This window comes from Entelurus aequoreus, linkage group LG19 (genome assembly GCF_033978785.1).
Source record: "Entelurus aequoreus isolate RoL-2023_Sb linkage group LG19, RoL_Eaeq_v1.1, whole genome shotgun sequence".
NCBI classification, from domain to species: Eukaryota; Metazoa; Chordata; class Actinopteri; order Syngnathiformes; family Syngnathidae; genus Entelurus; species Entelurus aequoreus.
Window position 1 is genome coordinate 32241573 of NC_084749.1, and position 16404 is coordinate 32257976.

General features: G+C 39.3%; 1 protein-coding gene across 1 annotated transcript in view; it reads left to right on the forward strand.

The window, feature by feature from the left end:
- Positions 1-16404, forward strand: part of swt1 (SWT1 RNA endoribonuclease homolog) — a 64511-nt gene that overhangs the window by 17152 nt on the left and 30955 nt on the right. The window contains exons 12-16 of the mRNA XM_062028313.1: positions 5107-5246; positions 5328-5461; positions 6067-6213; positions 13424-13490; positions 13563-13624. Coding sequence (XP_061884297.1) covers positions 5107-5246; positions 5328-5461; positions 6067-6213; positions 13424-13490; positions 13563-13624 — 550 coding nt within the window. The remainder of the gene's footprint in view (positions 1-5106; positions 5247-5327; positions 5462-6066; positions 6214-13423; positions 13491-13562; positions 13625-16404) is intronic.

Sequence of the window (16404 nt, forward strand, 5' to 3'; positions counted from 1 at the left end):
GTTTAAAATACAAATCAGTGATCCACAATAGAAAAAGGAGAAAGTGTGGAATCCAATGAGCCCTTGTATCTAAGTTACGGTCAGAGCGAAAAACGATACGTCCTGCACTGCACGCTAGTCCTTCACTTTCACGTTCCTCATCCACAAATCTTTCATCCTCGCTCAAATTAATGGGGTAATCGTCGCTTTCTCGGTCCGAATCTCTCTCGCTGCTGGTGTAAACAATAGGAAAATGTGAGCAGTCCTTCCTCCGGTGTCGTCACGCTACTTCCGGTAGGGGCAAGGCTTTTTTTTTATCGGAGACCAAAAGTTGCGAACTTTATCGTCGTTGTTCTATACTAAATCCTTTCAGCAAAAATATGGCAATATCGCGAAATGATCAAGTATGACACATAGAATGGATCTGTTATCCCCGTTTAAATAAAAAAAATTTTATTTCAGTAGGCCTTTAGGTGGTACAGATGTGCTTTTATATGGCATCTCCACAGATGCCAGGCAGGGAGTGTTCTGCCCTCTATTTTCTATAGTGCATTTTGTTTATGCCTTTATTTTGACATTAGTGCGCTTTTGTGTACATACACACTTTTATTTTGACATGCGACTTAAATAAACAGACAGCCATGTTACAAATCTGACATCGAAGACCCTGGTGGCCAAATTGGAAATCAGTTCTTCAGTCACATTTCTGCTGTAAGCTGCATTTTTCAACTTCTTGTAAGCTCTGTGTGAAAGCATTGCCTCTATTTGTTTTAGAAAGTTATTAAGACATACTGTGCAACCTCGATGTACGAACTTATTTGGTTCTTGAACATTGTTCGTAAATAGAAAAGTTTGTGTAGTGAAGGAGAGTTTCCCTTAAGAAACAATGTAAATATGAATAATGGTTACAGCCTTGACAAAAGTCTGTATTTTAGTGAAGGTTTGTATACTTGGAACACAATATAAAGTGATATACAGTACTGTATATAAAAAAAACATAAAAATCTGTGTAATTGCTTGGATTTAAAATGACGTCACGTCCGGCTCATTGAATACGCGTGGTGGTCAAGCCAGTGTATGTTCTCAAAGGGTACTAGGCGCCATTTAGCCTGTCTCGAAGAAAATTGCCCTATGCTTGTGTCTTTTTCGACCATACTAACCATTTAAATCGTGAAAAGGATAAAAGTTTCTTGAGAGTTCCTCGACAAGTAATCAAGAAGGGCGGAAGAGTGCCAAGTTTTTATGAAAGACACGAGAAAAGCATGCAGCTCACACTAGCTGAAGAATGCACAAGTTTGAGTGATCACTTCGTTAAAGGTTTGTTTGATATACTTTTAATGTTTAGTGTTTCACTATTTAATTATTATCTTGATATTATTTGTATTTCTTAAAACAAATGTTTGCTCTGTTCGGTAAAGCACCAACTTGTTGAGTCTAAATAAAATAAATCAAATGTGAGCAAGATCTGAAAGAGTTAAGCTTTTACCAAAGGCAGCAATCATAAATAAAGAATGCATGAGTGAAGAAATGTTGACATTAGTAGTTATATTTTGATAAACACGGGAAAAACACGCATACTCGTTCACGGTGCGTGTAACAGCAAAGGCAGGCGACAAACATGGCTGTACACATGAAGTTAAATCATGAAATGCAACATTACCCGAGCAAAAACGATGCATGATTTAGCCGGGAGAATATTGATACTAATGTCTTTGACCCAGCCACACACAAAGAAGTTGTAGACCTCCATGCTTTTCCAAATGTTATCTGTTTTGTCATGTAGAATGGCGTCTAGAGCACACAATAGTTCACTATGTTTGGGAACTCCACCGACGAATAATCCTTTCTTACTCTAAAAATATTATTTTATAAAGTATAGCGATCTATTCCATTGCATATTTACAAACCCTGTTTCCATATGAGTTGGGAAATTGTGTTAGATGTAAATATAAACGTAAAACAATGATTTGCAAATCCTTTTCAACCCATATTCAATTAAATGCACTACAAAGACAAGATATTTGATGTTCAAACTCATAAACGTTGTTTTTTTTTGCAAATAATAATTAACTTAGAATTTCATGGCTGCAACACGTGCCAAAGTAGTTGGGAAAGGGCATGTTCACCACTGTGTTACTTCACCTTTTCTTTTAACAACACTCAATAAACGATTGGGAACTGAGGAAACTAATTGTTGAAGCTTTGAATGTGGAATTCTTTCCCATTCTTGTTTTATGTGGAGCTTCAGTCATTCAACAGTCCGGGGTCTCTGTTGTCGTATTTTACGCTTCATAATGCGCCACACATTTTCGATGAGAGACAGGTCTGGACTGCAGGCGGTCCAGGAAAGTACCCGCACTCTTTTTTTACGAAGCCACGCTGTTGCAACACGTGCTGAATGTGGCTTGGCATTGTCTTGCTGAAATAAGCAGGGGCGTCCATGAAAAAGACGGCGCTTAGATGGCAGCATATGTTGTTCCAAAACCTGTATGTATCTTTTAGCATTAATGGTGCCTTCACAGATGTGTAAGTTACCCATGCCCTGGGCACTAATGTACCCCCATACCATCACAGATGCTGGCTTTTGAACTTTGCGTCGATAACAGTCTGGATGGTTCGCTTCCCCTTTGGTCCGGATGACACGATGTCGAATATTTCCAAAAACAATTTGAAATGTGGACTCGTCAGACCACAGAACACTTTTCCACTTTGCATGAGTCCATCTTAGATGATCTCGGGCCCAGAGAAGCCGGCGGCGTTTCTGGATGTTGATGATAAATGGCTTTCGCTTTGCATAATAGAGCTTTAACTTGCACTTACAGATGTAGCGACCAACTGTATTTAGTGACAGTGGTTTTCTGAAGTGTTCCTGAGCCCATGTGGTGATATCCTTTAGAGATGGATGTCGGTTTTTGATACAGTGCCGTCTGAGGGATCGAATGTCACGGTCATTCAATGTTGGTTTCCGGCCATGCCGCTTATGTGGAGTGATTTCTCCAGATTCTCTGAACCTTTTGATGATATTATGGACCGTAGATGTTGAAATCCCTAAATTTCTTGCAATTGCACTTTGAGAAACGTTCTTAAACTGTTTGACTATTTGCTCACGCTGTTGTGGACAAAGGGGTGTACCTCGCCCCATTCTTTCTTGTGAAAGACTGAGCATTTTTTGGGAAGCTGTTTTTATACCCAATCATGGCACCCACCTGTTCCCAATTAGCCTGCACACCTGTGGGATGTTCCAAATAAGTGTTTGATGAGCATTCCTCAACTTTATCAGTATTTATTGCCACCTTTCCCAACTTCTTTGTCACGTGTTGCTGGCATCAAATTCTAAAGTTAATGATTATTTGCACAAAAAAAAAAGTTTATCAGTTTTAACATCAAATATGTTGTCTTTGTAGCATATTCAACTGAATATGGGTTGAAAATGATTTGCAAATCATTGTATGCTGTTTATATTTACATCTAACACAATTTCTCAACTCATATGGAAACGGGGTTTGTCGATGTTTTACTTGTATCTGCTCTTTGCAGGAAGATATAGGAAGATATAGGCCCCTTGTGTACTCCGATTGTGCATGTGCTGCTTGCTGTACAACAGCCATCTTCGCTTGGTTGACCATAACCTGTTTTCACTTCCAGGAAGAAATCACTTGTCGGAATACAAGCAATACAAAAGTTAAAATAACAACATCAAGCTGCTGTATGCTCTGCTCTGCCAAGACCTGCTACACATAAGTCACTATGGTGCCCTCTCACAAACAAAATCACAAAAATCCTTTACTTCAACAACCATATTGCTACAATAAATAACATTTTAAAGAAGTAAAATACACACACATTAACAACGACAGAGAACTGACGAGAGGAGCAAACAGAGGGAGGGGGGAAAACGGGGAGGGAGAGAGGAGAGCCGTACGCATCTGTGTGTTTATGCTTTGGAAGAGCAAGAGGCCGCTCTAGAAAGAGAGAAGAGATATTGTCTTCTCCTCTGCTGTGATATAATTTTATCTGACATATTTTCCAAGAAAAGACCAGCTTCATCACAACTAAAACTTATGCTTGTGAGTGCCATGAATATATACTCCTTGCAAATAGCCTTTTTTTTTTAAACATCCACAGCGGTTCCCTACTTGCCATGCTGGTCTGTTGAGTTTTTGGGACTCCTATTGAGTTAGCAAAATGGACAGAACTTATCCAAAAGGCGGAAAAACAAAGAAAAGGCACATATGATACGTGAGTTCTCCAACACAGCAAGTGAAGTGTAAGGCTCTGCCTCCTGACAAAGTTTCGCCTTGCTTTCATGCCTGAAGGCACCTAAATATCATCTTTATGTGCTCGACGCCTCAATCACTGGTATGTGTTCATCTACAAAACCATTCTGGGTATCACTCCATCTCATTTTTCTTGTTTTTTAACAAAGAAACAAGGATGTCACAATCTTCGTTCAATGAATGTTCTGCAATTTGTCGTCCCCAAAGTAAGAACTGAACTGGGCAAGAAAGCATTTAGGTTTTCAGCACCGAAGGCTTGGAATAACCTACAATCGAATCTTCAACTTCAAACCTTTGTTACATTAAATGAGTTTAAAGCTTCTGTGAAAGGATTGCAGTCTACCTTGTCTGTATGCACATGTGTCATGTGAGCAAGTTTTAATGTTGTAAATTTGATGTTTTATGTGTTGTTTACTGTTTTTAATGTAACCTTGCTGCTGCTCTCTTGGCCAGGTCTCCCTTGGAAAAGAGATCTTTGATCTCAATGGGATTTTACCTGGTTAAATAAAGGCTAAATACATTTTTTTAAAATAAATAAAGCGTTCATCCACAGAGACATTGTTCGCACACAGAGGCATATTTGGCCTGATTTAAAAGTTTGTATCTCGAAATGTTTGCATATAGAGGGGTTTGTAAATCAAGGTTCCACTGTATTATGTCAACAAGAGCGCATCCCCTCTGTTTTCCTCCCTTTCCACAATGCTAGTAACTGGAAAATCATCTATTTGTTTTTCATTCTACATGTAGGACTACAGACCAAATAGTTTTTAGCCCATTTAAGCACACACAATGGCTTGATTGCCTCCATGTGGATGATCTGATTTCAGATATTCTGTATGTATTTTCTCAGGACAATCAAGGGACCGTAGTTCAACACTGCGAACACTCCAAGAAGCTAAGGAGTTTGTAAAGGAATTTGGTGAAAGTTCAAGCCTTGTTCCCAGGGCCCTTACTGCAATGGACAATATTCTCAATAAGCTGAAACATAAGGTCTGCTTGAGGCATGAAATGATTCTCCTTTGTTGATAACCAAGAAACAAGCGCTTATGATTCACCTTTTCTTTTGTCTAGGCTAAATCAGTTGTCAGCAGTGATGTTGTCATGAATGAGGATGAAGAAGCCAAACAACTCCCTACCTCGCATGTCATTCACAATGAAGTCTGGGCCATGTTTGAGAACATCTGGTGTAATGTTTGTCAAATAAGGTGAGCATAGTAAGCAGTTTTACTTTTTTATGCACAGGCTCCATTGGGCAAAAAATACAATCAAAAGTAAGCATCATATACATATATTTGTTTGCCTGGAGCTTTCAGTGTATATATAAATAACATATTTGACTTTTTACTGTGTTTGCATTTTAAAAATAAAATACAATGTTTTAAACCTTTAAAATTGTATTACCGGATAATTGTGTGTCTTAAATGTGTAATTTCATACCAAGTTTTAGGCCATTTAAATTTAGCATAGCAAAACCAATTGGATGTGATTAGATCTGTTTAATCTCATTTATTAGGTTGGGGTTTATTATGTAACATTTTAGTGTAACAAAAGCATTTAAATTACATCCAAATCCAGCCTTCTAGAACAAAATGGAAATACATTTGTCCCAGTGTTGAAGCCTTAGCAGAGTAAGCTCGAGTAATCTTTGTTCACCTGTATTTTGCAACATAGCATACAGTACACGATGGTGTCCTGCTGTGTTCTTCACATAAAGTCTGCAAAAGCCCCTCATACACTTACAACAACAAAACAAAACAAGTCAAATGAGTTATTCTGACACGGCAGGTCATTTTTTCTGTCATTATTGCAGCTTGGAAGTGTTCAAAGCTTTGGCCTTTGACCCTCACACCAGACAGAGTTCTTTGCCAGTCGGAGGTCCTCCACCCCCACAGGATGCTGTGGCTTATCTGAGCCAAATGACCTCTATGGTCTCACAGCTGCTGCAAGCCTTCATCAGGTAGTTTGGTCTCAGTCCACTCATCTCACTGCTCCCAGCTCCAGCTCACTAATTAACATTCTACCTCTCTTTAAAGTCTTGGATGCAAATCTGAATGACAAAGTCTGAGAAACATACCATAATTGGATTCCATTGCATTGACACAGAAAACCAAAAAGAAAAAAATGTTGTGCTATACAGTAAGCCATTGTTCTCTCTGAATCAAGTTGTCATTGTCAGTCCTTGTCAGTTTTCAAACAGTAACATGTTTACATAAATGGGATTAAGATTTTCTCATGCCTTCACAGGTGTTTTCTTGTTTTCCTCGCAGTCCTTGGCCTGTGCTTAAACCACTCCCTCTCCCTTGTCGTTGCAATACGTCTCATAGGCGTGGGATTTTAGATATGTTCTAATCACCTCAACCTTCTAACTGTGTCTTATCACCTTTCCCACAATGCCACAGACAACAATACTCACTCCAGCGCTGTTTTACATCTGAGAGCCAGCGTCTTTAGCAGTAGACATTTGTGTTTTTTTACGCAAATGTGTCTTTCTGACAAAAAAGACCCAAAATGTCCACTGCAGAAGACACTGGTTCTCAGGAGGATATGAGGAATCACATTTTTAAAACTTGTCTTACCACACGGGATTTGCATTAACATTAAGTTGCATTATAAATTGTTGTGCCTTATAATGTTTTTAGTTGAAAAAAGGAAGTTGATCAAAGAATTGTTTTGCAGTTGGGTTCAGAAGTATTTGGACAATAATGCACTTTTTTATGATTCGGCTTCCTCCCACCTCCAAAGACATGCACCTGGGGTTGATTGATTGGCGACACTAAATTGGCCCTAGTGTGTGAATGTGAGTGTGAATCTTGTCTGTCCATCTGTGTTGGCCCTGCGATGAGGTGGCGACTTGTCCAGGGTGTACCCCGCCTTCCGCCCGAATGCACCTGAGATAGGCTCCAGCACCACCCGCGACCCCGAAAGGGACAAGCGGTAGAAAATGGATGGATGGATGGATGATTTTGACTTTTTAACACATTTTTAGGGTGCACTGGTTTGTGTAGTAGTACAGTTAAGGCCCAAACATGTTCGGGCGAAATGTAGTTAAAATTTTATGACCGCGCAGACTCTCTTCTGTGCACTCGTGTCACACAAAGCGCTGCTGGTTATGTATTTTCACATCGACCCGTAGTATATGTGTCACAGATTTGGATTTTGCTTACAAAACATTATTATACAAATAAAATCAGGCCAGTCTATGAATGAAATGTTTTCTAAGACTCACCTCTGAGACAAATTTCGACACAGTTGATTTGCAAAAAAATCTGCAACGTTTTTATGCCGCCAGAACATGCCAAAATTATTGGGCATAAAAAACTCACTCTATGTGTGCACAGACTCATTTTGCATGTGTGTGGCAGCTTTTTGCGCTCGCGTTGTGTCTTTCTCTTTCTCCACGTGTGCGATGTTCCACCCTTTTGGTCCTAGGGTAGGCATTGAATACACGGCCCAGCAACTCCCCTCTTTTCAGAGTAAGGCAAGTCATTATGACGGGAGGATATGGAGGTTAATTTGTGTATTTTTTACGAATGCTTTTTTGTTTACACAAAATGAATGTAACTGAATTTTTTGCGTTCAAATTTTGTGAACTGAATTTTTGTACATCAAATTATGCTGACAACCACTTTGAAAAAAAATGTATTGGCAAATGTGTGTGTTTAAACATTCAGTGTAAAAATAATTCAGTGTTTGAAAATTCAGTGTAAAAAAATTCGGTGTCGAAAAATTTGCTGCTTCAAAAAGCAAGACTCGCTTCCGATAAATTAAGACTGAAGCAATTGATCCTGTCTCAGAACCATTCAAAGTGGTGTCAAGTTTGAAGTCACGTGACATGGGTCTTTCAAAACAGTATAAAAAAGGCAGTTAACTGGGCTACCGGGGCATTATACAACATAATTAACATTTCAATGCGGCCCGTTGGATAGTTTCAAACTATAGAAATGATTCCAATGGTTAGAATCTGGCAGAGACAGAGTGTGCTGGGCTTGTTTACACAGCAAAAAGCCTAATATTGAGTGTCAGACAGAGGCAGATTTTCACAACAAAGTTCTACAGAACAGTGACGTTTTTACAAATATGTGGTTGTATTTTACCCTTGGCGTTTATGTTTCGCCGTGTTTGTTGCATCCTTGTTCTCGCTCAATTGCAAAGATGTCGATCAAGGAGGTGGTCTGCAGTAGAGGAGCAAGAGTAGAATGTTACACACGTAAAGAAAGAGAAAGACACATCACAAACGCAAAAAGACACTGGGGTATGGTTGTACCCTCACCCTTCGCAAAACTCTGTTGAAATAGGCTCTTTCGTTTGTGCTGGGTTCATGCCGTTGAAACGGTTGTTTTCATTTCTGAGTTATTAAAGATAAAAAAACATGAATATTGTCCAAATGCTTCCAGGCTTTATTGTGAACATTACACTCACACATGCTGGAGTGAGTAATTGTGTATTAATATGCAAAACATTTCTTCTAAATGTTACAGGTTGTTCCAGTGTGTACTGTATGTGTGTAACTGTCTAGCTCACATTACTAACCCTAACCGACATAATGCGGCCAAACATAACACAATAATCTGTAAAAAAGGGATCGTGCCATTGACCCCATTTACATTGTGGTGTGGTGGCTGGTAGAATGGGGTGTAGGACTAGTTAACAAGCTAAATCTGTTATGCATCTTAGCCGGCTCACCGTCGCTTGTCTGCAGTTTCAGGCTGCTACAAACTGGGCTAGTTAACTCAATACGGTCAAACGCTAGCAAGCTTGTTTACGGGATCTAAAGTTACAAAGTTATACTCTGCTCTAACTGGTGGACACGTCTCTCTAGCAGGGACAACCTCCCAATGGGAAGGGTGCAAGAATGGTGGCTTTGGACCGGGCTACGCTTAGTTTTGCCAGCTTAGCAGCTCACTAGCTGAAAGGGAAGCGGTGAAACAAAGAGAGCAAATACTTTATAAGTTCGATAAGACTACCAAAGTGTGTTGGAAAAGGGCTAAAGAAGGCTATACAATATTTAGAAGCACACCAAATAGAACTGCAGCACTTGACTTTGACGATGAAGCAGCGTGAAGGAGCACATCCACACAAACAGCAGCAGGAATGAGCAACTGCGTGAACAATTTTTTTTGTCTGAAGAAACTGGGAGGTATTTAATTAAAATATTACTAAATAAAGATAACACAATTTCAATCCAAGAAGGAGTTCAAGTCTTTTTCGCAAGTGGGGGAAGAGTGGATTGTGAGATCGACAGGAGGATCAGTGCGGCGTATGCAGTGATGTGGACCCTTTATCGGTCAATCGTAGTGAAAAGGGAGCTGAGACGGAAGGCAAAGCTCTCAATTTACCGGTTGATTTACATTCCATTTCTCACCTATGGTCATGAGCTTTGGGTTATGACCGAAAGTACAAGGTCACGGGTACAAGCAGCCGAAATTAGTTTCCTCCGTTTTGTGGCGGGGCTCTCCCTTAGAGAAAGGGTGAGAAGCTCTGTCATTCGGGAGGAGCTCAGAGTAAAGCTGCTACTCCTCTACATCGAAAGGAGCCAGATGAGGTGGTTCGGGCATCTGGTAAGAATGTCCCCCAGGCGCTTCCCTGGGGAGGTGTTTAGGGCACATCCAACCGGTAGGAGGCCATGGGGAAGACCCAGGTCATGTCGGAGAGACTATGTCTCCTCGCTGGGCTGGAAACGCTTCAGGATCCCCCGGGGAAAGCTTGACAAAGTAACTAGGGAAAGGGAAGTCTTGGGTTCTCTGCTTAGGCTGCTGCTCCCGCGACGTGAATCCAGATAAGCGGAAGAAGATGACTGGATGGATGGCTGTGCTTGATAGTGCCTACTGTTGAAAGTACCAGCCCCATTCTGGGACGTGGGAGCACAATCCACCATTCACGTCAAGTCTGGTTTGGGGATCACTTTATTGTATTCTTTCAAAAAGAAAAGGGTAAAATATAAGGATTTGAAGTGAATTATATTTATATAGCGCTTTTCTCTAGTGACTCAAAGCGCTTTACATAGTGAAACCCAATATCTAAGTTACATTTAAACCTGTGTGGGTGGCACTGGGAGCAGGTGGGTAAAGTGTCTTGCCCAAGGACACAACGGCATTGACTAGGATGGCGGAAGCGGGGATCGAACCAGCAACCCTCAAGTTGCTGGCACGGCCGCTCTACCAACCGAGCTATACCGCCCCATATAATAATAATATATTTCTATATAACGCGATTTTAGGAATTACATGAGTGGTATTTTATGGACCTCAACAACCTCATTATATCGGACTTTGAGTGTACAACCTACTGCTCTCTCTGACGGACTCGACATGATTCATGCTTCGTACACTGTATGTCTCAACACTTCTGCAGTTTTTAAACAACAAACACGTGAACTGAGGTAAAGTACAGTTGCCTACGAGACGGCTAGTCTTATCATCACTTGTTTGCACACATTTTTGAAACGCCCAATACATACTGTATATATTGCTAATTTCTATCTATTATTTAATGTTTCCTATATTTTACCTACAAAACCCAAAACCATTGAAGTTGGCACGTTGTGTAAATATTAAATAAAAACAGAATACAATGATTTGCAAATCCTTTTCAACCTATATTCAGTTGAACACCCTGCAAAGAGAAGATACTTAACGTTCAAACTGGAAAACATTATTTTTTGCAAATATTAACTCATTTGGAATTTGATGCCTGCAATATGTTTCAAAAAAGCATGGGGGTGTATTAGTGCCCAAGACATGGGTAACTTACACATCTGTGAAGGCACCATTAATGATGAAAGGTATATACAGGTTTTGGAGCAACATATGTTGCCATCCAAGCAACGTTATCATGGACACCCCTACTTTTTTCAGCAAGACAATGTCAAGCCAAGTATTACAACAGCGTGGCTTCATAGTAAAAGAGTGGGTACTAGACTGGCCTGCCTGTAGTCCAGACCTGTCTCCCATTGAAAATGTGTGGCGCAAAATGAAACCTAAAATACCACAACGGAGACCCCGGACTGTTGAACAACTTAAGATGTACATCAAGCAATAATGGGAAAGAATTCCACCTGGAAAAATTTAAAAAATCGGTCTCCTCAGTTCCCAAATGTTTACTGAGTGTTGTTAAAAGGAAAGGCCATGTAACACAGTGGTAAAAATGCCCCTGTGCCAACTTCTTGCTGCCAGTTAATGATTATTTGCAAAAATATCTTGTCTTTGCAGTCTATTAAATAAAATATAAGTTGAAAAAGATTGGCAAATAATTGTATTCTGTTTTTATTTACGAATTACACAACGTGCCAACTTCTCTGGTTTTGGGTTTTGTAATACACCGTCGAATGCAAGAAATAGCTATCTACCTTTTTTCATAGACTTACTTTGTATATGAATGACAGATTCAGTATGAGCAACAAGAAGCTGTTCCAGCCAATGACTGGTATCAAATAATTAGAAAGAAATGCATCCTCCTCCCTTTTTTGAAGTATGATTGGGTTCTGACTTAAGTAGTGGGGTCCGCAGTACTGAGATGATGATTCTAATAGTCTTTTTTCTATATATTCTGTCCATCTGTTCTTGTTCTATGCCACTTGTCGGTTAGCACAACCAGAATTATTCCTATACATTAGGCGCACTGGGTTATAAGGCGCAGTGTCACTTTTTGAGAAAATGAATTTTAAGTGCGCCTTATAGTTCGAAAATACAGCATACGCCAGTCAAGTTCCCAGACATATCGAACTATTGTGCTCCAGACGCCATTCTACACGACAAAACAGATGGAAATTTGGAAAAGCATTGAGGTGTACAATTTTTTGTGTGGCCGCGTCAAGGAAATTGGTATCAAGATTCTCCCGGATAAATATGTATCGTCTTTGCTCGGGTAAGGTTGCATTTCATGATTTAACTATGTGTCTACTGCCATGTTTGTTGCTGTGGGATGCGCTGTTTACAAGTAGTGTACAGCTCTGGTAATGGGTACATTCGCACCCACCTGCACAAATGTACTTCAAAATGTAACAATCAAAATAAATATGACTTTTCTTTTGTTTACTAGGGCATGCATGTATAATATGCATTAGTTTGACCATTTAAAATCAACGATAATAAAAAGGAGATGCTTGGAAATAGCATAAAAATGCCCCAAAAACTTGGAAAAACGCGATTCATAGCATTACTTTTTGGTGTAACCATCATGAGCGTTCTGTTCAGGTATATTTATTTTATATTTTGATAAATCATCATATTTATGTATTACTAAATTTAAATAGGTATTCATCCATCTTTAAGCTGTGTGTATTTGATTTCAGTTTGCTTTTGACATCTTATTTAGAATTGTAGTTGAAACTTTTACAACCTTGTGTTGCGCTCATTATGGCGTAACCAAACTAGATTATTTTGAATATTTATTCCATTTTTTACATTTAGTATATTTAAATATACTGTGTTTTATGCTTTTTTATTTTTGGAACATGTACTATACATATAATACAATAAAGTCCCATATAAAATTATGTTCCTAGCAATACTTTAATTTTGCCTTTGAAAGTAACACTCCAATGTCCATTAGTGGAGCTGTACACAGTAGTGTGTTTTCCCCCATTTTTATCAAAATATACCTATAGATTTCAACATTGTGTTTGTGCTGAAAGCTTCTGAAATCTGACTGTTGCCTTTGATAGAAGCTTAACTCTTTCAGATTTTGCTCACATTTGCTTTCTTTTATTCAGACATGCCGAGTTGGTGCTTTTCAAAACAGTCGTATTAAACCTGTTTAAGAAATACAAATAATATTTAAATGGAAAATAATAAACATTAAAAGTATATCAAACAAACTTTTAACGAAGTGATCAGTGCAAAATCATGCATTCTTCGACTCTGCCCCCTTCGACTGGAGTGTGAGCTGCATGCTTCACTCGTCGTTGTTTTGTAAAATCTTGCACCCTTCCACCCTTTTAGATTACCTCTCGGGGAACTCTGAAGAAACGTTTATCCTTTTTGTGATTTGAACAATTCATTCCGCCGAACACAACACAAGCATTTTACCCATTGTGAACAGAGTTAGCTTGACCAGCACACACATTTAATTGGCGGGCCGTGAGCCGGATGTGACATCAGTAAAATCCAAGCAATAGTGTTTATATACTGTTTATAGTCTTTTGTAATGTATCTCTTCTGTTGTTTTAGTGTTCTGTCCTCCTCTCCTGGTTTACAAGATGTGCAAGTGCTTCTCGGCATTATCAAATCCAATAAGGTCCGTGCTTATTCACGTCTATCTTATTTTATGCAATGATCGTTCATTCTTTTTTTTTTTGCACTGTCTTAGATTGTGGATTGTAGGCTGGCAGACACGGACCTCCTCAGTTGTTTTTCACAGCAAGACTACAGGTAAAACACACACTATACTGATACTGTGCTTATTTTTACTTTATGGACAAAAGTATTGAGACACCTGGCCATTACAAATACAGTAGGTAAAACTGTCCATTCAGGTAGAAGAACACTGGTCAGAGTTGAAGGAAAATATATACAATTGCGATCAAAAGTTCGTCCCGAGAGAGGGGCCCGCGCCCTGGAAAGCGTCGCGGTTGCGGCGACGTCCGGTGAGCTCTCGCTGGCCCTTGAAAATCCGGGGGAGAAGGTGTAAATCTCATGCAAGGCCATACCCATATCCGCAGCAGGTCTCCAAGGTGAACAGCCTCTGGCATGTTAGATCAATCAATAAAGAACATAATGTCATGGCGGTCTTGAGTTTCCAATACTTTCTACAACTCTTATTTAATTGTGATAGAGTGATTGGAGCACATACTTGTTGGTCACAAAAAACTAAAATTGAGCTGTTTGGCCACAATACCCAGCAATATGTTTGGAGGAGAAAAGGTGAGGCCTTTGATCCCAGGAACACCATTCCTGCCTTTAATCCAAGGAACACCATTCCTGCCGTCAAGCACGGTGGTGGTAGTATTATGCTCTGGGCCTGTTTTGCTGCCAATGGAACTGGTGCTTTAAATGGGACAATGAAAAAGGAGGATTACCTCCAAATTCTTCAGGACAACCTAAAATCATCAGCCCGGAGGTTGGGTCTTGGGCGCAGTTGGGTGTTCCAACAGGACAATGACCCCAAACACACATCAAAAGTGGTAAAGGAATGGCTAAATCAGGCTAGAATTAAGGTTTTAGAATGGCCTTCCCAAAGTCCTGACGTGTAGACAATGCTGAAGAAACAAGTCCATGTCAGAAAACCAACACATTTTAGCTGAACTTCACCAATTTTGTCGAGAAGAGTGGTCAAAAATTCCACCAGAAGTGTGGATGGCTACCAAAAGCGCCTTATTGCAGTGAAACTTGCCATGGGACATGTAACCAAATATTAACATTGCTGTATGTATACTTTTGACCCAGCAGATTTGGTCACATTTTCAGTAGACCCATAATAAATTCATAAGAGAACCAAACTTTATGAATGTTTTTTGTGACCAACAAGTATGTGCTCCAATCACTCTATCACAAAAAAATAAGAGTTGTAGAAAGTATTGGAAACTCAAGACAGCCATGACATTATGTTCTTTACAAGTGTATGTCAACTTTAGATCGCGATTGTATTTTTTTCATGAAATCAAATTACTAGGTATTAATGTCCACACTGTCATTTGCAACTGGCCAGTTCAGATTTGTTGTGCCTGCACATCACTGCTCAGTTGGGAGTCGGGACTTACCTAAATTGATTGCTATAGTAAACAATGTAGACATTACTGTATACACTGACAAGATGACAAAGCACGTGTAGTTAAAAAAACACAAATACAACATGAGGTGCCCCAAAAGAATCGATTCACATACTAATTGCAATTTTTATTTATTCCAATTATAAAGGCATCTATAATTTTCAATAATTGATTAAAAAAAACTGGGACTGGGTTGGAGTTGCTCTTAACATTCTTAGATTTTTGTAAAAAAAAAAAAAAAAATAAAAATACATTTTTAAAAAGACGTTTTTTAGGCCAACACTGCGCATACTGTGTAAGTTGTACATAGTCGGCAGCTAAAAAGAGCTTTTCTAACCAGTAACTTGTTTTGAGAAGGTTTGATTATAATTTTTATACCAAATGTTATATTGTGAGAATTGTATTCAAATCGAAAATTGATTCTGAATCGAATTGTCACCTAAAGCGTCGGAATCAAATCGAATCGTGAGGTGTCCAAAGATTCCCCCCTCCATTACCACATCCAGTGCATGTGTCTGTAACCTATGGCTCCCGAGCCAGACATGGCTCTTTTGATAACTGCATCTGGCTCGCATATAAATCGTAGCGCCTTAAAACATTCTCACATCTGAAATGCGTCAAAACCAACTCACTATTACATTTAACGGATGGAAGCCTCAACAGGTGCATTAAGCTTACCCTCACCACCTATCAACCAGACTACAACGCTAGCAGCAAAACAATATAGCACCAGAAGTTGCATTGAAGAGTTATTAATGGTTTGCTTCAGTATAACATTATTATGAAGAATACATTTTGACTTATTATACTTAAAATTATTCGTCTTAAAAATACACACATTCAGTGTTAAAAAAAATCATATGGCTCTCAGGAAAATACAATACAATTTAAACTATTTGTGTTTCATAGCTATGTCAGCCAGAAAGGTTCCCGACCCCCGATCCCGCCGTATAAATACTTGTGCTGTCAAGTCGCGGTGCCGTGTTAAGGCGGCTGCTACAAACACAGACACAAGCAGACTTAAGCATGTAGCGAGAGGTTTGGTGACATGCCCAAAATGCTGATGTCGTCAAAGTAGTTTTGTGTGCGTCTCTGTTTGATGTCATTGGTATGTGTGTATGTGTTCTGCTACAAGTGACACATTCTAAAAGCTGACAGACCAGGGAGTCTCGACACAAGGCGCATATTTAGTCAAGTTTTGAATCGCATTTTAAATCCAATGTCATGCTTCAAATTTCACGTGAAATCAAGGTGAATATGACATCAATATATTTGAGGCCTGGAGTGTAAACAAGACCCGACCAATGTTGCGTTAGTGCAAGCATCTGTAGTGCACTAATATGATCAGACAAGATTATGTCAAGACATTATGTTATAATAAAGCTGACAAGTTTGAGTAAGTGTTTTCAATCATCAATCATCAATCAATAAATCATACACTTT